Source organism: Cygnus olor, chromosome 5 (assembly GCF_009769625.2).
Source record: "Cygnus olor isolate bCygOlo1 chromosome 5, bCygOlo1.pri.v2, whole genome shotgun sequence".
Taxonomy (NCBI): domain Eukaryota; kingdom Metazoa; phylum Chordata; class Aves; order Anseriformes; family Anatidae; genus Cygnus; species Cygnus olor.
Window position 1 is genome coordinate 61,068,302 of NC_049173.1, and position 26,339 is coordinate 61,094,640.

The window sequence follows — 26,339 nt, forward strand, 5'->3', positions numbered from 1 at the left end:
TGCCTTCCATCTACTCTGTAGATGGGGAGTGCTTATTACAGCTGTGGTCTGGAAAGTTTTTAAGCTACCAACAAATAAGTCACCTTGTTTACATCTCTGTTATCAAAACTGTATCATGATATTAATTCTATCATTACTGCCTCGGAAACGCAAGTATGATTACCCAAATCCTTTATAGGTCACTTCACTGCTCATCTTTATCTGCTCATCTCCAGAAAAGAATAAACTAATGGACCGCTTGCAAGAATAAGGAGAAGAATGGCATTCAGGATCATTATTCACCTGTCAAATAAAATTATTAGTGTCAAAGTTAAGATTTAATTAAATTATTCATAATCCACATGCTACACAACTAATGCTCACAATCCCACCCTCCGCATGTGAGCAAATAATCCTACTCTTCCCAAAAACATGAGTAAAATTTTCCATCCTTTTGGAGCAGTCTTTTCACAGCAGCAGCAGGTTTAGAAAGTACACATAACAGTTTTCTTCCAGTTATTTATATTTTGTGTAAGATTAATTGGTAGCATATATTACTTTAGAATTGGATCTAGGTTACATTCCAGACTGCCAGACTATCATCTAAAATTATTTTTAATCTCATAAAATTATTGCATTATTTGCATGTTTAATAACAGTAAAAGAGAATCTAGAAGTGCAGTCCCCTACCTGTATAGAAAAACTCTGTTCATCTAATTCAGTATGTCTCACAAGTGCATATGTAGATTTCCCAGAAAAATAGTAATACAGTCCATCAAAAGTTTCAAAATGATATTGACCCCATGTTCTGCATATATGATCTCTTTCAGCACCTGTGTTATAAACTAACAAAAAGAGAGTCACTTGAGAAGTACCGCTGGCTTTTAGATTTAATCTGTAGTTGCAATGTAGCTACACTGTGATGTATCATCACAGAAAAGAGAGGGTAGAAAAAACAGCGGAGGATGAAGTAACGTTTAGGAAAAGGGTAGTCATTCTCACAGCTGTTGGAACCTGCATGCAATCCCAGAAGCCCACTCTGTTTTCTTTCTACACACCTGTCTGACATCTTGGTCCAGTTGCATTAAATCGACTGCAGTTGCAGAGTTCTCTGTAGACACACTCACCTCCATTAAAACATGTAAATGAACCTGAGTGGAAAACCAAGGCACATTAAAAATAAATGATAATCTTCATTCTCAAGACACGGTTCAGCTACTGATTTTAACTCCCAGAATGCCAGATGTTAGCTTAGAATTTAAATGCTGTGCTAGCCCAGGAGAATCCCGCAGGTCACCACAAATAAGAAACATACTTAAAAAGCTTCACCATAAGACACATAACCAGATACTGCAAATTCATTGCATGTTTACAGAAGGCCAAATCAAAATGGCTATGATACCTTTTTGTTAGTTTGACATATTTTTAGTCCATTTATTTAGTTAATAAATAAAGTCAACAGGTATCACAAAACAAAACAGCATGGTGCTTATAGCCCTACATAAAAGAATGCTGCAAACGTTGCATGGGTAAACTCTACCAGAATAAGACCATGCTACCCTAGAAACACAGATGTCCAGATCCCAGCTGCAAATCTTTCAACTGTCTGCCCTCCCTCCAGGTCGCAACTTTTAGGTACGCTAACCACAAACACTCTCCATAAATGCACATGCCTGTACTTGTTTCTAATTTTATTAGACACAAACTTTTAAGAAAATAAAAGAAAAAAACTTCTATTACAGTGAAACTGCTGTAGAGAGAGTAAACTTTGAGTTGCAATGGCAGGTGTGAGCGAGGAGAGAGGCAGGTATCTGTTTTATTGCAGGGAAGGTGGTACAAGGGGGCAAGGTATACGTTTTTTTTCTTTCCCCGGGAAGATCCCCACAAGTCAGCCAAGTCAAGTTTTCACAGTGCAAAGAAAGGTGCACACAAGCAGAAAAAAGCTTCTTGCTACCAAGTTCAGATGTGGTGATGAAATGATTTTCTAATCATTATCATATACTCACTTATTTTGCTAACACTTGACCTTTTAAAGTTTGCTTGGGAAAGCATTTGTATTTTAATAATTGCATATTATGCAAAAAAAAAAAAAACAAAAAAAACAAAACAAACAAAAAAAAACACAAAACTATAGTCCTTCTTAATTTGGAAAATAAATATACTAATATTTAAGGACTAGAACTAAGCACACAAGTTAAAAAAATATTTCAGGAAGAAAAACTGAAGTTTCATCCTTTTTGTTTTTTTTGGCTTTAGAAATACAATATTCTTAAAAATAATCTGAGATATGAATTGTGTTAATGATGTCCTGAAAACCAGAATTTACAGAAAAGGACTTTTTCTTCCACTTCAGTAAAACGCTGACTTACGGAATATTTAATCAACAAAGGTGTACAAAGAAGGCCTAACATTACCTTCAGGGTTTTGAGAAAGCTATACTAAATAGGGTTTAAAGCTTTGTTGATGCAGGCAAACTCATGCAAGCTCCACTTCCGACAAACACTACAAAATCTGCAATTTAAACAGAATTAGGAGGAAAGCCTGCTAGAATACAGACCACTCTTTTATGATTGCGTGGCTCACCACACCTTTAAGTTTTATTCTCAGTTTTGTCTTTCACTAAATATACAAACATCAAAAGTAGATTCTAAACTGCTTTATAGAATGGTTGACATGTTTTTTCCATAAACTGATTGTAAGGTAACAAATGCTTTCAAACAAGGCAAGAGCTGAACACTGACATCCTACTGCTATTGAGTGGACGCTGAATTCCCCACCTCAGCAGGAACAATATAAATCAAAGTGGCTTTTCCTCCCTACTTTTTCTGTCCTCTTGTAGAAATCTTATTTTATTGACGGATTAACAATACCAATATCCTATCAACATATTTTATAGCAAATATTTAGTTTGTCTTGCCAGCATTAGAGAACTTGAGTAGAGACACCATTACAGTAGCCAGTGAGGAGGTCTAAATAAATCTGAAAGCAAGATGCATATGAATAATATCCTGTGAGAGCAACCAACCCTTTAACAACAGTCAGAATTGGAATTTATTTTTAATGAAAACAGGAAAAAAAATGTTATGAACAATCTTGAGTTTCATTTTAAGCCCCTAATTTAGCTTGCACAAGACTTTCAAATGCATCTTTAAAAACTCCCATGATTTGTGTATGTATCTACCACACACAAATCGCTTTCAGATGTACACACCATGTAATTGCGCACCCAACATCTAATTCACACCTTAACTTGTCAGTATTTATGAACTCAAAGCTACTAAAACATTTTCCAAGGCTGCCTCAAACCTCATCATCACGTATTTTACAGAAGTATTACAAGTGCAGAAATTTCATGGGGAAAAAGGTCATATTTAAAGTTTCTTCTGCTTTGTGAGATTGTGTGCTCACAGATGGTTGTAAAGCTAAAATGTGGAAGACTTCAAGAAACTTACATCATTAAGTAAAAAGAAAAAAAAAATCTTTCATGCTCATCTACTTCAGGCTAAACGTTTCTACGTACTATCACCTTCAGTTTCAACCTTACAGAATTCTTGCTTACTGAAGTCTGCCACAATTTGTCAGTACAGGATTTTCTTTTTGGTATTTCCTACAACCATTCTTATTTGCAAAAACATAAATACAATAACTTTCATATGAAGACTTCTTAGATATCCAAATGATTAATTTTGATTCCTTTGTTTTCAACAATCCTGCTGCAACCCCCTCCCCCCCCCCACCTGGCCAGTGTGAGTTCTGTTAAAAAAAATAATGCAAGCACTGTGTATAAAAGTCCCTACTTATTCTGACTGAGCCAACTCATTTACAGACTCGCGGTGACCAATCTTGTCACTAATGCAAGAACCTTACTCCTCTTGTCAAGGAAGGCAGACATTGATCTCTTTCATCTAGAGTGTTGTGAGACCTGTGTAATCAGAGCTCAGGTCTCTGTTCTTTGCTTCTCTAAGATTATGCCCTAGTGCCTGTCCAGCTACAATAATCTGCCATTAGACTGCAAGTCATGTTCCTCTTAGCTGTAGACAAAGTTAGCCCCCTTTTGATGTTTCAGGTTGAATGATTCCCCTTTAAGCACAGCTCAGGTAACCTGCTTCAAGCTACACTTATTTCAATTGTGCATACAGTTAGCTGATGTGGAGACGTTTGCCGCAACCAGGAAGGATGCCTCATGCTCTCTTTCAAAGAGAAAAAGGGAGTTATTCAAATCCAAATTAGAAATCAAATAACTCCGTAGGAGCATTTTTTTTCCTTATGAAGTCATCTTCTATCTGTGCATGTACAATTCTACAAACATGATAAATATAGCTGTTGTATCTACTTATATCCCTTTTTACATCACTGCAGAGTATCTTTCTTTCCACATCATGGAAGGGCTCTGTGTACAAAGATGGGTAATTCTTTAGCAGGTAATAACAGAAACATAGTGTTGTTTCCAATCATATCCACTGATCTTGCTGCTACAAACAGCGTGGCCTCCTTTAATCAGGAACTGGGTGCATCAATTTCTGCTCAATTAACAGAGCTGAGGAAGTATTTCTATCAGCGATAAACATCCCATAACAAAGGGCTCACTTAGATCTTTTTCATTAAAGGAAAATAAGCTCCCTAAACAAGACCACCCATACGATCTCTCTATCACAAGTTGACGTCTCTCTTACAAGGAGATGAAAAGCATTGTACCACCTGCAGAAAGGGAATAAACATCAAGCTTAAGCCAATGTTAAAAATAGGGGAGATTACAGAAGATTTTTGTATCCTTGGTTTACTGGAAAATAACTGCTATCAAGTCTTTAGCACCTTCTTTTTTTTCCTTTGACATTATGCCAGTTGAGCTCGTTGAGTTGGAATCTGAAAATCAGTGAGACTGGTCTCGCATAAAGTGGTAAGCCCCAGTAATAGGATTCTACTCCAAACAACAGGGTGATTTCTAACCAATGAGGCCACTACAACCTCCAGGTCACCCTGATAGCATGGCCATCATCAGCACAAGGAATGTGTCGTAAACTCCTTTATCAATCAGGGTGAAGATGAAGAATTATCTTTTAAAGAAGGTCTGAGCTCTTATCTGCTCTTCTCATTCCTTCAATACTCCCGCGGTCTCATAACTACTGAACAGGCTGCATCCCCACTCAGTATGTGAAATAAGGTCACTTTAGTACCTTGAGTACCTGGGTCTCTTCTTTTAGTTCATCCCACTTCTTATTGTTTCAATGGCAAGCAATTAGTCTCAAAGAGAAGTGAGACTGTAATTTAGCCTATTTGCACTGTGTTTCCTGGAGATCAGTGCCCAAGCTTCAGAGGTGACTGCTCTAAAAAAAAAGATCTCTAAAAAAAGATGCTTGAATGGAATCACACAGACCCGACAACAGTAAGTTCTAAATTCCTTTTTGAAATACTGTATAATCCTTCCCAACTCTGGCTGACTTTTCAAGGGTTCTTCACCTATGCTCTGATGGCAAGTTCTGCTGATTTTATATGATAACCGATTAATGACAGCTTGCATCTTTGTCAAAATAAGCATTTACTTTGCAATATTATTATTGAGCCTATTTATTTTGTGGCTGTGTATATGATACTGTGCCCAGTTAGTTTATTATAGTTTCTTATGCTACTGCTACTCTGATGAGCACACTTTGGTTGCCAGCCAATTATATGTCCGGGTTTTCTCACCCAAGGTTAGTTCTTCTGATTTATTAATACACTTATAGAGAGGAAAAGGATAGCTGAAAGTAATTTATATTATGTAAAGTCCTTTACCATGAAGTGGTATTCATCCAATAAAGAATAGCTCTCTTCTCAGAGCACAAAGATATCGGCAAAGAAAGTTATCTGTGTCTCATGCAAAAGATAAGATACTAACTCAAGGAGACATGCAAATTAAAGCTTGCACAAGTGTAAAAGCAAGCCAAAACATTCAAGAAAATGTCTGACATTCACATTAACAAGCAAATCAACTTTAAAATGCTTTATTTTTAACTATGACAGAGCAACTGGGTTCCTACCATCCACATTTTGACCTCACCATAATACACCATTATCATCACTATACTCTTGATTCTTAAGTTCTTGATTGCTGTGGACCTCCATTTGTCTGCCCTCCCCCCCCACCCCCCCAAAAAAAAAAAACACATTAGAAAGCAGAATTCCAACATGAGCAAGTGCTTGTTACTGTTATTTCTAAGACATGGCATGAAAACTGTTTAATGCAAATCAGATTCACTTCAAAAAATTTAAATATGGAACATTTATTTGGAGGAGATCTCAAAATGAACAAGTTTTACTTAAGCTAGGTAAGGTAAAAGGTCCAGCCTGTTCCTTCACGTTCTTCTAAGTCTGCCTGTTTACAAACTTTGGTCCAAAGATGGCTTAAGAGTCTTCAGAGTCTTCTCTTCAGAGTCACTTGCAGAAATTGTCTAGACAAAGACTATACAGTTTTGGGGATCCTTTGAAATATGACTTAAAAATTCTTATGCAATTGTAGAGAACTGGAATGGACAAAAAACACAGCAGGCTGAGATCAAAAGAAGCATCAACTAAGACCTACTCTCATATCACAAAAAAATAGAAGGCATGCTTAGAATCGAGTACTTTAGCAGTCAATATTCTTGAAACTTCATATTTTGTAACTGCATAATTTCCACTGCACACTTTCTCTAGAATACTTTCAGGTGCCTATGACTATGGGGAACTCTTTCATGCAGTATCTTTTATCCTTCAACAGAATAGTCTTTGAAAGCATCTACCAGTAATGACACAAGTTTCCTGAAGCATATAGGCTTCAGTAGGATGCAATGCAGCCTTGGAATGAGGACAAAGATCTCATTACACTAGGAAGTACAGTTTTCTTCAAGATTCTGAGGTGATTGAGTAGGATGTAATTTTCATCTTTCACTACTCAAAGCCTTCCAGTTAGCTGCAGGTTTTCTGTTACATTACATCTCTCGACATCAGTTTTGGAGCACACATAAGGAACAAGTATCTTCTACAGAAATGGTGACCTTCAACATTAAAGACTCATGCCTCCTGCAGCATTTCAACACAAGAATGTTTGCAGCATTTAACTCATTAGGAGTTTTCAGCAGTAGTTTCAAAGTTACTCCAGAAATAATTTGTGTTGCTCTTTCCAAGGTCTTCATAGGGTTTTTTTGTTTTTGTGGTGCTTGTTTGTTGTGGTTTGGTTTGTTTCATTTAGAATGAAAAACAGATTCATGTGGAAGGTAGTTCCAGCTTTAGCAGCTATGTAAGCTGCATGTTAACTGCTGTCAATTACTATGATTAACATTTGAGAAGACCAATCCCATATTCTTTGGGTACAAGAAACTAACAATTTATCTCTTGATATTTACTTGTACTATACCTTTTTTTGTTCCATTGACAAAAAAAAACATGAGATTACTTCCTAAATTGCCCATATCTGACTAATAGAACACAATAGTAAAGAGACTTAGTGTATAATCAATCATGCACCCATCATACAAAAAGTTCATATGAAACATTCAGTTTTATCTACACAGACAGTTGAAGGAAGCAAGAACGATGTTAATGTAAGAGTGACTCCAACAGGATTAAATAAATCTGGCAATCAGTTTTCCAAGTATGCTGCAGACTGATTTTCAGAGACATCACAAAACTAGAGAAAGAAGATAACTTACCTTGCTGGTTTAAAAATGAAAGAAAAAAAGCTTTACTATTTCATATATCTCCAAATTGGTGCAAATACCAGTCCATGGCCAAAGCTATAGCAGCTTGTATCTCTCTTCAAACTGGAAGAACCAAGATTGATCTACTGTTCTAAGCATTTAGAACACTTTATCAAAATTCTTTCAAAAAAGTAGAATGGATTGTTCTTGGGTTCTGTTTTTCGTATGTGCCTTTCACAAACATGCAACAGAGAATTTACTTGGATTTTAAAAAGTAAACAGTGGAATACCTACACTCAGAAGATTATCAAGTGTAATAATCCTGATTTTCTTTGCCTGCAATTATGGACAATCATCAGTTTTTAAAGCATGCTTAACGTTTTATTGCCAAAGCAAGAACATCAGAAACAAAGTCTTTATGAAATATTTTGACCCATAGAAATATGTTGGAGAGAAGACAAAGTTCATTCCATTGCATTTACAGAGGGCAACAAAACTTAATTCTTTCTGTTGTAACCACATCTTCCTTTAAAAGCCCAGACATGATGATTTAGCATGAAATACTTGCTACTCTTTTCATTCTCCCTACTTTTAGATTTGTTCTTTACTTGCTTAAATATTAGGTCTACTTAAGAAGTGATTTAAACTCACACATGGACCTCCTGCAAGAGTTCTGTTAAAGTAGCATAGCGCATCTTGAAAATCTTTTCTCCAGCTGGTTTGTCTGAAGCAGAACATCAAATCCACTTGTGCCATTAAAAGAATTTTTCACACAGCAAGAAATACAACAAACCAAGTAATTCTACACTTATTCAATTATTGTAGTAACACATCTGGACATTATTTGCACATCTCTTTGGAAGCTGCTTTATTTGCTTTGAAAACACAAACAAAGAAGTAAGCAAGAACTTAACAGAGGCAAGGAAAAAGCTACTTTCTGGTCAACAAGCTGGTGCAATTCAAAGGCAGAGGGAGTTTTACTAGTGTAGACTGCCGTATTTCTAGAGCAATTTTATCATTGCAGATGCATGTACATACAGTATTTGCTCATTGACTATACAGGTTCCAAAGTAACAATCGTTATTCAAATAAGATTATCCTTCTTTAAACCATTCTATTATTCCCCCACATTCCAATACGTGCTTCACAAAAACTTCTGAGAATAGTATTAATTAAGGACAGATATTGAAGCTTTTGGAGATGACAACCCTAATCACAGCTGGTAAGAATCCAGTCCATCCAGTCTTCATAGCATTTTGCACTATAAAGCCTGCAGATGCAAATCCAGATGATACACTACTAGGTAGGTTCTACATCCAGTACAACCAACCAGGATTGCTGAAGAGAAACCTGAGGTTTCTCAGCTAAAGAAAACTACTAAGCTACTCTGAATTGCTGTGAATCATCTTTCTCCTTTGTGCAGGACAAGCATGAAAAAGCTGTACTGAAGAGCTAACACAAAGGATATTTACCCCTGAGCAGAGATATTTAAGCCTGTCCACTTTACTGCTGAAAATAAAATGAACCAAACAAGCAAAATGCAAATTCTTCAAGTGCTCACCACCTGGTGGCTTAGAGGACCTCATCCTGCTGACCTATAGATTGCACACACAAAAAACACCCATAGATTACATCAGCCAAAATATAACAAGAAACCTCGGAGCAGGCAACAGACACAAGACAAGTGATTTAACAGCACCTAGGCAGCAAAATCCACACTTTTAGGTATATCAGTACAAGAGCAGATTGCCATGCTAGAAGCTTTGTCAGAAAACACAGCAACTACAGACAGCCTTTTAAATGATCAAACAAGAAGCACCTGTTAACTTATCACGAGGCTTGACCTAGCTTTAAATGGCCATACTTCTGTAGCCTTTTGAGACCAATCAAGGTAGAGCCTGGTTATGCAGAGCTTTGTTAGTTTTTCTTCATAGGAGTAATTAAGTCATGCAGAATATACATTGAATTTGTTTCATGTAAAAACTTTAACTTACTAGATGGTCCACATTTCATACTGTGAAATCTTCTGTTCTGAGACAAGGATATTGTAGTAGATGAAGCATTATGAACTGCCATTCCAGGCTCCTTTCAGAAAGAACAAGAGAGCTATTTAAGCAGCTATAACCAAGAGTTTAAAAGTCTCTTCATAGTCTACCAATCAATTGACCATTTTTAGTAAGCTCACTACTTGATATCAACTTAACAAAAATTCATGAAAAAACCATATGGTATACTTAAAAGTACAGTCACCCTGTAATGACTCCAGTAAAATAGTATCAAAGTACATTATGCCTGAAGACAGCATGCAGATTCTAAGCCAGTTAAGCCAAAATACCCAAAATTGCCTATAAACTTTCTTCTGTACCCCCTCCATATTCCTTTCCACCCCCAACAGATAAAGGCTCTATACCAGCACACATACTTACCATTATTCTCAATGTTAACATTCTGCTGTTTTGAAAATTCATCCACTCTGTTACCGTTATTTAGAATCATTTACAATATAGGCATGCACAAATCACTAAACATTCTCATTCTAAATTTTTTAGACATTCTTAGACAACACCCAAATTCTTTAGACAACACCCAAATAAGTTTTCAAAAATGTTTCCTACCATCATATTAAACTTTCCAAGTTGTTCTAACACTCCAAAAAATATATGACAAAAAAAAAAAAAATCTCATTTTCTTTCTCCAATGCCTTCAAACTTCAGCAGCAGGGCATCTCAAATTTTCTCGTATGAATTATCAACATTGTGGTGAATAAGCTTTCTTTCTCCAATAAATCACCCCTTCGGAATCCTAATGCTTATAGCCCACTTCACTTTGGAATCACTTCCATAAGTTGTCACGTGACAATACTTGGATTCTGTTCCCACCAACCTCTCCAATACCTCCACTCTTGCCATATTCATCTATTAATCCAACTTCCATTTCATCCTTTCATCTTCCACCTATCAGTGGTGTCAATCACAGTCCCATCACTTTCAAAACTCAAATTATTTACAGTGGCACTTGTATCACTTCTGAAGCAGGAATAGGCTTAATCTCAACCAAGTCCCATGGCAGGAACTTGCATTAATACCTAGGGATAAGAGGGATGAGAGAGAACCCACAGGACAGCTGTCAACAGCTTAACAGTCAGTCATGGTCACTATGCATCTAACAGGTAAATTAGAGGAACAACATTTTTGTTAGACAGCTTTACCCAAGGACAGCTCACAGCAAATGGCATGGCATGGGAAGGTAACAGTATCTTCTTCTCTTCTTACAGGGGCAAAGTTCTAGCACTGTACTTCAAATTTATGACCCTGGCTACTCCACTTACAGAGAAGCAGCACTACATTAAAAGCTAAATATTTATACACAGAGGTGATGTTGATATGACTTTGGAAGGACCTTTGAACATCCATGGTCAAGGAAACTTGTAAACAAAAACAACCCATCTTAAAGGAAACAATTTAACAATGGAAAGAAATAGGACAAAACACAACTATGTAGACATTGTTTTCCTACTTTCAACAACTTTTTTTTTTGGGGGGGGGGGGACACAGAGGGGGAGGAAACTGTATCTGAGAATTGGCACACTACTCCAAACATATTTGAATATCAGCTCTTGTAGAAAATGTGTTCTAAGGAAATAATGTGTTTATTATGCACATAATCACTCCTGCAAAATTTACTAGCCATCATGCAGAATGGAAAGCAGTAACAGCATGGATCTTGCTTCCAAATTTCTTTAAAGAGTTTCTCATAACTTAAATATTTACATCTCCTTTTTAGAAAAAGAAAAAAAAGGACAGGAATACATCAGATTACAGAAGACAATTCAGCCTATATAATCTACTCAGTAAAATGGATGAGCAGATCTACTTAGGTTACACATAATCCTATAATATTCTTGTCATTATTATACTGCCGTGCTCATTACAGGTAAAAGTATGCCTTTGAATTATCATTCCTTAATTAAAAATGCATTACTTATCTTCACAATAACCTCCCATGTTTTTTCTAGAATTGCCTACATCTAGGGCAAGCACCATGTTTCTCAAGTCAATGTGACCATTTCTATCCCTGGAAGATTAAGATAAGACTTAACTTATTAGAGATGCATTTAATTACATTTGTGTAGCTTATTTACTGCAGTAACAAATGTTACTGACATGTCATTTCATTTCTTCGTCTATTTCGCCTGGGAATTTTAAAGAGCAACAGCTACATCCGCACAATGGTTATATTTCAGTGATGTGGTAGTTTATTGAGTACAGATATCATTAACATATTCATCACTAAGTTTTCTTTACCTATTAGTATAGAGCATTAACTGATGTAAAGAGTGATACAAGTAACCAAGCAAATATTTCCAATGAAATCATAAACACCAGCTGTGCCTATGTAACTTCATCTGAGGATGTTAGATTTATTGCATTTAATTTTCACATCCTGAAGTTTCATCACAGTTTCTCAGTCCTGTGCATGACTCTGCAAAGCACTTGTAACACATCAAGCATTTTACATTTTAAATATTCATTTACGTCTTTGACTGAGAACTGATCTTAGAAACTATATCATCAAATACGTCTTCATGAACATGAACTCTGCAGAAGTTGTAACCAACACTTAGTGCTGCTGTGCCTCTTCCTCTCAAGAAAGTTTATGGAATGCAAAATCATGTAAAAACGTGTGAAAATGTCTTACTCTTAGTTTCAGACAGTTCAAATGGCTAGAAAACTACTCTTCATTGTCACTATTATTTTTCCTCTCTCCTAAACGTATTTCTTACAGAAGATTAATTGAAAGATTTATCCTCAGCAGCCCAGCACAGAACAAAAACAGAGTCTACTGCTATATGTTGAATTCTTGGGGGTCCCTCAATCTGTAAGCACTCAGTCTTATCAGTGGTTGATTCTGTTACCCATTTGCAATTATGTGGCACGTTTTTCTCTCCATTGAGGTTTTTCCCTAAAACAGAGGGGAGAAAGCAGAAACAAAAGAGATTCCTCTGCAGAGCCATGAACAAGGGCTACAAAGCAAACTTTCCTTTTCCCACCCTCAAACAAGGGAGTGGGAACCACACACCCTAATTACATTTCAGCAACATACCATGAATGATACAGTTGGGTTGCCAAGATAAACCACATCCAAAAACCAGTACCTGGTTGTAGCGACCCGATACCACCAGCTCATTTACTTTTACAGGGAACTGAAAAGGCTCACACAAAGTAACCCCTGCTGGATGAGCCAAATCAGACCTCAGCTTTCCTCAGAGCAAGAATACATGCTGTGACACACAACTATTTCTGAATGGACTGAAGCTCTAGCTACCTTCTTCCCTCGCTACTTAGCACTTGAAAGCTTAAGTTTTGTTCTGTTCATGACTGACATTCCTTACGGCAGAGATAAAAGATGTTCAATGCTGCTTGAACAAGTCCTGAAGAACCACAAATGGTGAAACAGTCACCAGAAACACTGGAAGCATCATGGTAACGTACATATCTGTCCAGGTAAGATATGAGGAACTTTATCCAGATGAAAACCCAGACATCTCTCAGAGCAGCACTAGTAATCACTCCTCACAGGAGCCTCACTTCACACCAGCGCTAGGTGGGAAATGCAAGGCACCATCTTGGGCAACAAACAACAGCATCACATCACCCCTTGGGCCCTGGTCCCCCTTTGGTTCAAAGCCACCAACCACAAGAGAAGGTTGCTCTATTCCCAGGTGACTTCACAGAGAAAAGCCAGACACCCTAGCAGCCTCAGCTCCCCTGAGGGGCACCGCAGCCCGCTCCCCACCGCCTGACCCCATCATGCCCGCCTGCCGCCCCCTCACGACGCCCGGCCCATACTCCCTACCTGCGTGGCCGCGACGAGGCCGTCCCCCCTCCGAGGCCCAGCAGCGCTGCCTGTGCTGAGGGCAGGAGAAGAGGGCACCGTTTGCTCGGCTCGGACAGCCCACCCCGCCCCGGGCTGCCACCCCCTCGGCCGCGCACAGCGGCGGAGGCGAGAAGGGAGCCCCGCTCCACCCAGGCTGGCTCTTACCTGAGGAGCGGCAGGTGCCCGCCGGGAGGGAGCTGCGCCCTGGCTCCCCACGGGGACAGAGCTGGAAGGCAAAGGCACTGGGTTAGACGCTAGCGATGGCCGGGGTCGCCCCGTCCTCCCTCCTGCCCCCCGCTCGACGCTCACCCGGCGGCAGCCAGGTGCACAGCAGCGCCCCGACGAGGAGCTGAGCCTCCATATGAACAACAGCAGTGGCCTCCCCAGAGCCGTAGCCCTCAGCACCAGCCGCTACCGGCACCCAGGGCTGAGCCCTACCGGGAGGGGCGGCCGGGGGTTTATCAGCCGCCCCCGGCCCGCCCTCCGGCCCCGGCCCTTCCCTGGGCAGCCAGCCCGGTCGCCGCCCCTCGCCCCGTACCGGGGCCTGGCTGAGCGGCTCCGGCCCCGCAGAGCCCGGCCTCTCACGTCTCTTTTCTCTTTCTTGGCTTTTTGGGTTTAGGAGGCACTCGGTGCCTTGGCAGGAGCTGTGAGCGCCGCGGTGGGGTGCGGCTCGGGGCGTCTGCACCACCGCTAGCGCGGACAAAAAGGGGACTCGACACTGCTGCTGGAGGGAATGTCTCATAGCTTAAAGCCCTCGGCTTCCACACAGCTGTCTGCATGTGCAGGGAAGCCAGCAAACCGTGTTAGTACCTAACACACTGAGCATTGGCCCCGGTTCACTGAAAGTCGTGCTAGAACTTGAATAACCACACGAGTGAGACATGGAATGGAGCATGCCGCTAAGGCATAGTGATAATTTCTTTGGCTTCCGATAACTCTTTACTACTACAAATTCAGTCTTGAATGTGGAGCTTTCTGTAGACTTTTTTCCAGGTTTATTCTTTTTCCTTTTTCTAGTGACTTAATTTCTGTCATTGCTAACCTTCCTTCAGCTATTTTTCTTCCCCCTTTCCCTCTTCCCGTCTCTGTTGCCTTGTTTGTTCTTTTCCCTTTCCCATCTGCTGCTGTCTCTCCCCGTCATTCTTCAGGTTTGCATATCTTATAACAGAAGCTTTAGAAGCTGCCCATACCAGGTGAGAAACTGTCTCAGATGAAAAGGAGCCTTTTCTGACTGCTTTGGGAAGTCTGTTAACAGCAAGTCATTAAAAAGATCTCTTTTCTGCCTTTGTAATTTGTCCCTGTGGATTGTATTTCTTGCTGCAACAAGTGTTTCATTTCTAATGAAATGATGGAAAACTAGCAACGTTTTCACTGAGAGTTCTCTTCTCTTCTGCAAAGGCTGGAGGGAGTGCATGTATGAGAGATGAAAAGGGAGACAGAAAAGATATTCTTTAACTCCAGCACAGCATTTTGCAAATAACCTCAAACAGATTTTGCAGATTTTTTCTCTACCCTCACCTCAGAGCAGAGTCTATCTACACTGAATGCACTATGCGCTTGGCTTTGGTGCACTCTCTCTGTTCCAGATTACACTAATGGAAGTAGAGAAAGTAGATCAAAAGCAACAGGAGTCAGTTTACACAACAAACATTTTAATGTATTTCTTCACCTTGTAAATGGGCTGCCCACTGTATTCATTTTCCTTCAGTGACACAAGTAGCAACTAAGAAATTGAACTAGTTTAAACCTAATTTAGATGTAATTTAATTTCTCAACATGATGGATTTCATGACCAAAACTAATAAGCAGTGTAATTGTACCATCTTTTAATATGACATGTTTGAAACAATGGAAATTCAGAACCATCTCATACGTTTTCTGATTATTAAGCTTGCTGTTTTGAAGCACGGGGTAGCTTTGTGGGTTTGTTTGCTTTGTATTTATGCATTAGAGTTCAGGGGGTTGTGTAACAGTAGACCAATAGCTCGTCACATTTGTCATTCTTTCTGTGATGTATCCTTTACCTGATGGTCCCGTGCAGCTCTCACATCTCCACATGAAGTCAATTCCACAATATTTTACTACACGGAGGAGTTTCTGACTCCTGCAAAATGTAGCTATATGTTTAAAAAGTCACTTTCTTTCAAATGTACATAACTTCCAGCTGATAAAAGATCTATTTCTGTAGAAGTCTTCTAGAAGTGCTTGTCTAGCAGTGACTTAAAGTTTGGATGTAAATTTGAAGGAAACATACATGAAATTTAAAAGATGTAAAACACTTTGTATCTCTTTCCTTCTGTTTTCAAATATAAAACAATTTTGTTTACTCCTGCAGGGAAGCAGTAATATAGTGGTGTGTATGAAGCTTGGATAGAATAGCTTTTCAATACTGTGTGGTACTGCAACTTACCTTAGGTAGCAGACAAGTGATTTATGTACTAGTTGTACTTCTGATTTTGTTCCCTGAAAACAGCTGGTGAATGTGTAAGAACACAGGCTTATAAAGCATTCCTCTCTTTCTTGTTCCTGGCACCTTTATGAGAAATGGGTAGTGAATACCATTGACATGTTTCTTTACAGCAAAGCCATCTTCTCAAAGGGGCAGGAGCAAATTCTAAAGGAGCTGGTGTAGCTGAAGAAGGTTTTCACATGGAAATAATATAACAGATTCCAGTTTGCATTTGGCAGTCTGGATTCATTTATTTTTGTCATGGCTTTATATGCATTCATACAAGTTTGCACCCCATTGGAAGGAGGAGCAGGGAAGCTACCTGTGCTTATGTAAACCGTGTTCTCTCCAGTTATGGAGGTAAAGCTGATACTGATGTGAGACTGAGGGACATGGGTTAGCTGATCTCCTCCTCTTGCTTCCAGCCTGAGTTGTACAAGTCTGTATTATCGTGTTAGATTATGGAAAGTAGGAGGGGAACCAGCTCAAGAGAAAATTACCTAAATGACATTAGTCTGAAAGAGGCTTCTTTCAGGCACTCTAAGTTTGGTTCTTATTCATTTACACAAAGCAGGCACTTCAGGGCCTACAGGTGTAAGCAACGCTGGTGTTTTCATGGGAAAGGCTGGTAGAAACAAATCAGCCTTGAACACCCAACCAGCACAAATCAGTCTCACTCAGCTTACCTAAAAATAAAATAAAAAAATGAAAAAATGAGATTATTTGTGGTAGAACAATCCATTGAAGCAAATTCTTTTTTTTCCCCCATCAGATGTTAGCACGCTTTAAATTTCACATCTTCATGTTCTTCTTAAATAGCAGGGCCAGAGACATGTATGTACCTACAGACACAAGAGGGATGTTTGGATGCGAGCTCCTGCTGTACGAGAAGAACCAGGAGTGAATTCACCCCAAAGAGCCACTTAAGAGAGCGGTGTTCTTTTTCTCTTCCTTTTTTTTTTTATTTTCTTTTTTTCTCTTTCTCCTCCTTTTTCTTCCTCCTCCTTTTTCTCCTCCTCCTCTTTTTTCTCCTCCTCTCTCTCCTCCTTTTCCTCTTTCTCCTCCTTTTTCTTCTTTTTCCTCTCTCTCCTCCTTTTCCTCTTTCTCCTCCTTTTTCTTCTTTTTCCTCTCTCTCCTCCTTTTCCTCTTTCTCCTCCTTTTTCTTCTTTTTCCTCTCTCTCCTCCTTTTCCTCTTTCTCCTCCTTTTTCTTCTTTCTCCTCCTCTCTCTCCTCCTTTTCCTCTTTCTCCTCCTTTTTCTTCTTTTTCCTCTCTCTCCTCCTTTTCCTCTTTCTCCTCCTTTTTCTTTTTTTCCTCTCTCTCCTCCTTTTCCTCTTTCTCCTCCTTTTTCTTTTTTTCCTCTCTCTCCTCCTTTTCCTCTTTCTCCTCCTTTTTCTTTTTTTTTCCTCTCTCTCCTCCTTTTCCTCTTTCTCCTCCTTTTTCTTTTTTTTCCTCTCTCTCCTCCTTTTCCTCTTTCTCCTCCTTTTTCTTTTTTTCCTCTCTCTCCTCCTTTTCCTCTTTATCCTCCTTTTTCTTTTTTTTCCTCTCTCTCCTCCTTTTCCTCTTTCTCCTCCTTTTTCTTTTTTTTTCCTCTCTCCTCCTTTTCCTCTTTCTCCTCCTTTTTCTTTTTTTTCCTCTCTCCTCCTTTTCCTCTCTCTCCTCCTTTTTCTTTTTTTCCTCTCTCTCCTCCTTTTCCTCTTTCTCCTCCTTTTTCTTTTTTTTCCTCTCTCTCCTCCTTTTCCTCTTTCTCCTCCTTTTTCTCCTCCTTTTTCTTTTTTTCCTCTTTCTCCTCCTTTTACTTTTTTTCCTCTCTCTCCTCCTTTTCCTCTTTCTCCTCCTTTTTCTTTTTTTCCTCTCTCTCCTCCTTTTCCTCTTTCTCCTCCTTTTTCTTTTTTTCCTCTCTCTCCTCCTTTTCCTTTTTCTCCTCCTTTTTCTTTTTTTCCTCTTTCTCCTCCTTTTCCTCTTTCTCCTCCGTTTTCTTTTTTTCCTCTCTCTCCTCCTTTTCCTTTTTCTCCTCCTTTTTCTTTTTTTCCTCTTTCTCCTCCTTTTTCTTTTTTTTCCTCTCTCTCCTCCTTTTCCTCTTTCTCCTCCTTTTTCTTTTTTTCCTCTCTCTCCTCCTTTTCCTCTTTCTCCTCCTTTTTCTTTTTTTCCTCTCTCTCCTCCTTTTCCTCTTTCTCCTCCTTTTTCTTTTTTTCCTCTCTCTCCTCCTTTTCCTCTTTCTCCTCCTTTTTCTTTTTTTCCTCTCTCCTCCTTTCCTCTTTCTCCTCCTTTTTCTTTTTTTCCTCTCTCCTCCTCCTTTTCCTCTTTCTCCTCCTTTTTCTTTTTTTCCTCTCTCTCCTCCTTTTCCTCTTCTCCTCCTTTTTCTTTTTTTCCTCTCTCTCCTCCTTTTCCTCTTTCTCCTCCTTTTTCTTTTTTTCCTCTCTCTCCTCCTTTTCCTCTTTCTCCTCCTTTTTCTTTTTTTCCTCTCTCTCCTCCTTTTCCTCTTTCTCCTCCTTTTTCTTTTTTTTCCTCTCTCTCCTCCTTTCCTCTTTCTCCTCCTTTTTCTTTTTTTTCCTCTCTCTCCTCCTTTTCCTCTTTCTCCTCCTTTTTCTTTTTTTTTCCTCTCTCTCCTCCTTTTCCTCTTTCTCCTCCTTTTTCTTTTTTTTCCTCTCTCTCCTCCTTTTCCTCTTTCTCCTCCTTTTTCTTTTTTTTCCTCTCTCTCCTCCTTTTCCTCTTTCTCCTCCTTTTTCTTTTTTTTCCTCTCTCCTCCTTTTCCTCTTTCTCCTCCTTTTTCTTTTTTTCCTCTCTCTCCTCCTTTTCCTCTTTCTCCTCCTTTTTCTTTTTTTCCTCTCTCTCCTCCTTTTCCTTTTTCTCCTCCTTTTTCTTTTTTTCCTCTTTCTCCTCCTTTTTCTTTTTTTTCCTCTCTCTCCTCCTTTTCCTCTTTCTCCTCCTTTTTCTTTTTTTTCCTCTCTCTCCTCCTTTTCCTTTCTCCTCCTTTTTCTTTTTTTCCTCTCTCTCCTCCTTTTCCTCTTTCTCCTCCTTTTTCTTTTTTTTCCTCTCTCTCCTCCTTTTCCTCTTTCTCCTCCTTTTTCTTTTTTTTCCTCTCTCCTCCTTTTCCTCTTTCTCCTCCTTTTTCTTTTTTTCCTCTCTCTCCTCCTTTTCCTCTTTCTCCTCCTTTTTCCTCTTTCTCCTCCTTTTTCTCCTCCTTTTTCTTTTTTTTCTCTTTCTCCTCCTTTTTTGTTCTCCTCCTTTTTCTCTTCCTTTTTCTTTCTTTTTCTTTTTTTTCTCTTCCTTATTCTCTTCCTTATTCTTTTTCTTTTTCTCTTCCTTTTTCTTTTCCCCTTTCCTTTCCCCTTTCCTTTCCCCTCCTCTTTTTCTTTTCTCTTTTCGTTTCTCTTTCCCATTTTTCTCTTTCTTTCCCCTTTTCTTTTTCTTTTCTCTCTCCCCTCTTCTTCCCCCCCCCCCCCCTTTTTCTTTTTCCTTCCCCTTTCCTTTTGCCTTAACCAGCCCAAGCCTGGTGCCGCCGGGAGCTCGGTGCAGGGCTGACCGCAGCAGGGCGGGGATGTTGGAGGCGGCGGGCAGCGGGCGCGCCTCCCACCACCCCGGGGCGCGGCCTCGACGGCGGCACGGCCGCTCCGCACCCGCACCCGCACCCGCACCCTCGTCCTTCCCCGCAGCATGGAGCGCCGTGTGGCCCGGGAGTTCCGCCACAAGGTAAGGGGACGGGCCGGGGGCGCTGCGCAGAGTGACAGCGGGCTGGCTCGGGCTCTGCTGCCGGCTCCGAGCTTGGTGGTCCTGTGCCGCAGCCTGCTGCGGGAGGGGCTTGTAGAACTTAGACTCCCCTGAAGAGGGGAAGGAGAGAAGGGAAAACGAGAACATTCCGCGATGCATGAGCTTTTTAGGGTTTCTTAGAAGTGTTGTGGGATTTTAATAAAGTCATGGTAGAAGCGTTGCAGTCAGTAGGGAAGGAAAAAGCGCAGGTGCTGAAGTCCAGGCCGAGGCAGTTCACGTTTGCAGTTCCGTGTGTTACCAGCCCGTGTTCGGCGGCCTTCAAGCCGACCTCAACGTTCCCGAGTGCAATTGTGCCTGGGCAGTCATGTGCAAGTGCACTTGATTCATGGAGCGACTCGATCTGCCTGGCACATCGTTTTATCATGTTTATGCCTGGTTAAATACGTGCTCAGCAGAGCTCAAAATTGTGTGAGAGTAAGCTCCAAAGGCTCCATTTAAGGAAAGGAAGAGAAAAATGATTAACATGTTTAAGTAGTGTTTTTTGTTTGTTTGTTTGTTTGTTTGTTTTCATAGCAGTTTAGTTTCACTCTAGTGAAACTGAAGTTTTCAGTACTGTTTTCAGGGGGTACTGGTTTTGTTTTGTTTTCTTGTTTTCCTAGGGTGTAGAGTTTCTTTTAAGTAGCTCCTGAAAACACAGTTGTATAATGTGTTCTGTAGAAATACCACCTGGTAATAAACCATTAACTAAAGCATTGTTAGAATGAAGTAGGGGGGCTGCAAAGAACCAAAATGAATTCCAAAAACATGAAGGACTTGGATACTGCATAACGATGACTGCAGCTATCTAGCAAGTTATTTCTGTCTTGTTACCTATTACTGTATAACTCACCAATGGGTTGTGCAACATACCAATAAAGACTCTGGTTTCTAGGCAGATGGTTACCACTTTGAACTTTAAACTTCTTCCCTTTAGCTGCTGCTGTAAGTCATAAATTATCCTAGTCCCACCCCTGATAACGTAAGAAAGTCTTATTGTCAGCATTTGTTGGTGTAAATAAGTAGGATGCATAGACAAGTGAAAACCATTTCTCTAAGTAATAAGATACTTGAGCAGATCTTTTCTTTAAATTGGTTTGCATTATCCAGCTTTCAGTGGCCTCTGTGGGGATTTTTACGTCTTGGCTACTTCCTTTTTCTTTGTCAAAACAAGAAAAATGACCTGCCACAGGATCTGAGTTATTTGCCACTCAGGTATTTCCTGCTTTCATTTGATTATTTTTTTTCCCTTGGTAACTTTAATCAATTCTCCCCATCAACCAAGCAGTAGCACAAAATACATAATATATGCAAATATATTATATGGCCTGTTCTTCAATTTCCCTTAATAGTTTTCAAAGCTTAGATAGAAATTGATACTGTTCTGCAAAAGCTGACAGGTTGGGCTGCTGCTACAGCAGTGCATCACTGTAGTCTGAAAGTTACACAGTTACTGTGAAGATTCCCTTAAATAATCAGTCACAGGAAGGTTGAGGTTGGAAGGTACCCCTGGAGGTCATCTCGTCCAACCCTAGTGCTTCAGCAGGGCCACCCAGAATAGGGTGCCCACGACCATGTCCAAGAGGCTTCTGAAAATCTCTAAGGAGGAGACCCCACAGCCTCCCTGGGCAGCCTGTGCCAGTGCCCCATCACGGCACAGTGAGGGGCACACAGTGCTTCCTGAGGGTCAGAGGGAGCCACACGTGTTCTGTTGTTCTCACACTGGGCAGCACTGGAAAGAGCCTGGCTCTGTCTTCTTTACACCCTTCCTTCAGGCGTTTATACACATTGATAAGATCCCTCCTGAGCCTTTTCTTCTCAGGGCCGAACAGTCCCAGCTCTCTCAGCATTTCCTCATATGAAATAATGAGCATATAATACCTCTGTATTGTGTGTCTAACCAGTTAACGTATTCCTTCTTAATGGAAGTTGTCTTCAGCTGTTCTTCACAGCATTTCTGTTACTGCTTCAACGTATGATTCCATAAGACACAGTAACATGAGACTTGACATTTTATATAACAGACAGCAAATACTGGGGACAGTTCTAATTCCTTATGCTAAGTGGTCAGGACACATTTTTGCTTTTTGAATGCTCTTGAGAACTGATTTATTTTTCAGTTGATAGATTCTGCCACGTTCTAAAAGGGCAGCAGAAGTTAGGTAGTTCACATCGTTGTCTTGTGTATCAAGTTCAATGGTGCATATATTGAAGCTCATTCAGGAAACAGTGAACTGGTATACACATTTCTGCACATTCATTTTTGCTTACAAAATCTATCTGTATCAGTTTTCATAAAACCATGTTTGAACCTGAAGTTTGTAATAATTTTGCAGACAGTAAAAGAAAGTAGTAGACTTCATTAGTTGTCTGCAGTCAGCTCTGTGTTTTTCAGTTGCCGGTAGCAAGACATTTCTGCACCTAGTGAAATAAACCCGTAACAGGTAACTTTGTCATAACTAGCTTCTTAAAGTTGTTCCCCTCTTACAGTTGAGAGGGTTTTTATCAGTTGCAGTCTCTATTTTAATCTCAGGTGTTACCTTTTTTTTTTTTTCCAGATAATTGCCTGTTGAATGCTTCTTTATTTTTTATTAAGCTTGCTAGTATGGTATCAGTGTAAGTCTAATGATATCACTACTTTGATTTTGTGTCCTGACAGAATATAAGAAAAAATATGAAGAATTTAGAAAGAAGTCTCTAAAATTCATTGTGTTCAAGTGGGAGATTAGGAGTCTACTTGTTAACCTCATCAAACCCTGGTCATAGTTAGTATGTTAATAGACAAGTTTACAGAGTGCATATGCATATACTTGTGTGACACTGAGTACTAGATCCTCTGCACTCATCGTGCAAATAGCCTTTTTATGTGTGAAAATGACCTTTATGTGTTATCTGTCCAACACAGAGATACATCGGGTGGGCTCTTAACCACTTAGAATCTGTCAAGGTCAGATATAATTAATTTTCAAAAGAGATAGTACAGTTCAACCAGAAGCCATGACCTTGGTGCACAGATCTGTTGATTTATTGAGAGATAAACTAAAATACTTCACTGGTCCAAGCCACTGCACATCACAATAATTTATTTTTTCTTAATATGTGGAGGCATGATCTTTAAGGATTTATGACATTAAAGTCATGTTAGAAGCTGTTGACAAGCCTAGGTAACTATATATCTATAGTAAGGCTCTGTCTCAAGGAGCTCATGATTTTAGGTAAATGGTAAGGTGGCTACAATGAAACGACAGTTGGTGGAATAGAAGGTAGAAGGAGAAGAATGACTTAAGTAGAGTGATGGTCTGGGAAGATTATCCCTGGTGTAGCACTATGAATATTGAAGTAATCACTTGGTTTTGTTAAGGGAGGGGGAAGTTTTTGGTGTTGGGTGAGAATTGTAGGAACCAAACAGGATGGTTAGTCTGAATGTTCTGCAAGAAGTGGTAGAGTTTGGACATGGTTCTCTAGTGTCTGAGAAGTGGTGGGAGACATATCTACCAGCTAGCCTGTCAGGAGAAAAATGTAATGTTGTCACTACTTGCTTTCCTATCCAGGAGAAAAGATGGGGTCTTTGCTGTGTAGTGGTAATGCACTCAAATATTCAGTGCTCTTCATGAGACAATGTAAGCAGGCTCGTACAGTACCTTAGCTAGCAGGAGAGGGTGAGTCTTATATCGCCTTGACTTGAGTCTGTGTGTGGTACTGGTGAACCAGTCAGTTACAACTCTAACCATGTTGTTCCCTGTTAAGGCAGACTTCTTTGGTGTTTTGAAATTTGCTGTAAAAAAAATGGTTTACTTGCTATTGTTACTCAGTGAAACAGTCTTGTCCTGCGTGCAGTGTTTTTTAGCCTTTATATGTTTTACAAGTGTCTTATTCCAGAGACAAGTAATGGAAAACTATCTATATGTAGAGACTTGCTGGATTTAGAGGGTGAAAAGAGACAAAGGGAACATGAAGCATGTATTTAGTTTAGAATACAATGCAAAGCATTGCAAACCTGGAAAGCAAAGACCTTTCTTTAAGTATGCAAATTGGTCCTCAGACTTCACGTCACAGTAATATTAGCCTTTAGGTCAGTTGTAAATTGTTTTCCTAAACGTTAAGGTTGTCCAAACGTAAAACTACTGTGATGTGATCTCTCACTGCAATTAAGATCAGTGGGGGTCTTACCAGTGTCACTGAATATAAGTTGAATTCCTCATATGAGAATTCTGAGTGGTTGTTTTTTTTTTGTTTGTTCGTTTGTTTGTTGTTTTTTTTTTTACTTTATTTTACTGCAAGTATCCAAGAGCAGGCATTGTAATGTGACACTGGTTTAAGTAAACGTACTGTTACCGGGGGAGGAAAGAATAACTGGCAAGTTCTATCAGTTAAGAGCTGGAGCAAAGACGAACAGGAGTGTGGCTGTTTACGTAATGTTACAAATGAGCTACTGCTTGAAATCAGTGGTTTGGAACCACAGAACATAGATTATAATTATCTCAGTGGGGTGTGTTTATCTGTGGCAACATGTGTTATATTAATGAGTGGCCAAAAATGTTTCTGAAAACATTTATTCAACAGTACAGTGATTATCAGGTAAGACTAATGTGCTATTATTTTAAGACTATTACGCTGCTAAGAAGGAATCTAGCATACAGAGTATGAGACTTTAGTATTTACTATTTTGTCTAATTGTAATGATAATAATTAAAAAGAAGTCTTGTTGTAAATTTCACATTGTGAAATATTCTCTGCTGCAAAAACTGGTTAATTAAAAAAAATCAAAACTTTCCCTGTTGAAATATTTGATCTGTGACTTAAGATTTTGTGAAAGTTTTGTACATTAAATGTTTGTGGCTATTTAGTCAGATTTACAGTAATGTCCTTGGATTTTCAGGTTAATCTGCTAATTGACAATGAAGCAGAGAAGGATTACCTTTATGATGTGCTGCGGATGTACCACCAGTAAGAGCTAGTTATATATATATACATCTATAGAGTTTTACTTACTTTTTGCAATTCTAAGAGTGGGTATTCAAGACTTTTTTGCTCTTTCCATAGCTTCCTGGAAAATCAGTTGAAATAATAATTTTTAATTCTTTTTCCTGAAGTCTTACATTTTCACAGTTTCACAGTTTCTGTGGCCAATAAAGGGGTATGTCTTTTGTCAATAGTAAAGTTACTTTGTTTTTACAATTTGACTGTTTTGTAAACTAATTTGGTGGATTCTTTGTGGGGAAAAAAGCACATGGATGTTCTTAGGAAACAGGAAGAGAGTGTTGATCAAATTCATTATTATTTCCAAATGATATTGCTGTATTTCCAGATGATGCGTATTTACTTTCAACAGAGGTTTTCGCTCAGTTTGCTTTTTAAAGATTTTTGCATACTACTCAGATTAAGACTTACTTTCAACTGTTTTATCTGGAAGCTGGGAATCCATTTGGCATGTTTAACAACTGACATATTCCAACATAATGGAAAAAAAATGGTAAAGTGATAGGCCAATCACCAGTCCTTTACTGAAGTGATTTAAACCGTAGTTGCTTAGGACCTATATCATTGCACATGGGATCAGCATCTCATCCATTGTTTCTCAAAGAAAATGAGAGTGTATTTTCCACTGAGCATAGATGAGTGGCTCTAATAGGCATTGTTTCCATTCATATCTTAATTAATAGCATCTCAGCTAAGTGTAATGTAGATATTTTGATCTGATGTTTGCACTGAGCTCTAGTTTGGGGTGTATTCAGCTGCATATCTGATTCAGTTTCACTCAGGTCTGTCTAATTGCTTCTCCATTCATAAAGCCTGTTGTTTGGAAAGGAGGTTGAATCAGTAGCTCTTAATTATTTAAAATCTTCTTGCAGTTACAAAATTAACAATGCATATAGTAACTTTTCCTTGATTTCCAAAGTTGCAATGGCTTAAGCAAAATTTCCGTGATCTCTAGGATTATATATTGATGAAGTATCACTTCTTAAAAATCCTCAATGAAGGGTTCCAGGGAAAAAATATACACAATTGCTATTGGAGATAACATTTAATTTCTGCTTCTTCGCGAAAAGCACTTCTAAATTTAAGTATTTGACCTCTAATGCCATTCAATATGCATCCCTGATATGTATTTTTGGTGGATATGCCTCAGCGATAGTGCATGTCAGGAAATGTAAATGATAAAAGAGGGATCAGTAGTTACTATACACCAAGTTAGGTGGATGTTGTGTAGGAATAGCTCCACTGAACCTTATTGGACTGTTGCACTCTTGCAGCTGGCCATCAAAGAACACTTTCTAGGCCTATAACTACCTCAGTGCTGACAGTATCAAGGGATACTTTGTCTAGCTGTCATTCAACCAAATGTTCATGGTGGTTTCAGTTGTGTAGGTTATTTTTTTCATTGGTTAGTGGCCCTTCAGTTTTTATTTCTGTTCTGGTTTGAAATGAATTTTAAAACTTAAGTAGTCTGTGCTCTAATTACTTAGCGATGTGATTTTTCTGGCTCTGAATGATTCATCCATCCCTTGAGCTCAGCTCAGGAGAAGAGTTTGCAGCCTAGATTCAATAAGAAGGATTGCTAACTAGGAAGGAAACAAAAATCTAGTTGGCAGGTGTGTCTGGTCTGTAAAGTTAATTCCAAACAGTACCATAA

General features: G+C 39.3%; 2 protein-coding genes across 4 annotated transcripts in view; one reads left to right on the top strand and one right to left on the bottom strand.

Annotated features, from left to right (window-relative positions):
* The window catches only part of OTOG (otogelin), a 109,204-nt gene extending 95,273 nt beyond the window's left edge, over positions 1–13,931 (bottom strand). Inside the window, exons 1-7 of the mRNA XM_040559560.1 lie at positions 13,821–13,931; positions 13,677–13,737; positions 13,491–13,545; positions 9,629–9,719; positions 1,038–1,130; positions 670–824; positions 164–282 (exon numbers count right to left, since the gene is read on the bottom strand). Of these exons, the coding sequence (XP_040415494.1) occupies positions 164–282; positions 670–824; positions 1,038–1,130; positions 9,629–9,719; positions 13,491–13,545; positions 13,677–13,737; positions 13,821–13,872 (626 nt within the window). The 5' untranslated portion in view covers positions 13,873–13,931. The remainder of the gene's footprint in view (positions 1–163; positions 283–669; positions 825–1,037; positions 1,131–9,628; positions 9,720–13,490; positions 13,546–13,676; positions 13,738–13,820) is intronic.
* A 5,579-nt stretch (positions 13,932–19,510) lies between these two features.
* USH1C (USH1 protein network component harmonin) overlaps positions 19,511–26,339 on the top strand; it is a 45,223-nt gene continuing 38,394 nt past the window's right edge. For all 3 annotated transcript variants that reach the window (XM_040559476.1, XM_040559477.1, XM_040559478.1), the window contains exons 1-2: positions 19,511–19,651; positions 24,585–24,652. In XM_040559476.1, coding sequence (XP_040415410.1) covers positions 19,616–19,651; positions 24,585–24,652 — 104 coding nt within the window. In that variant the 5' untranslated portion in view covers positions 19,511–19,615. The remainder of the gene's footprint in view (positions 19,652–24,584; positions 24,653–26,339) is intronic.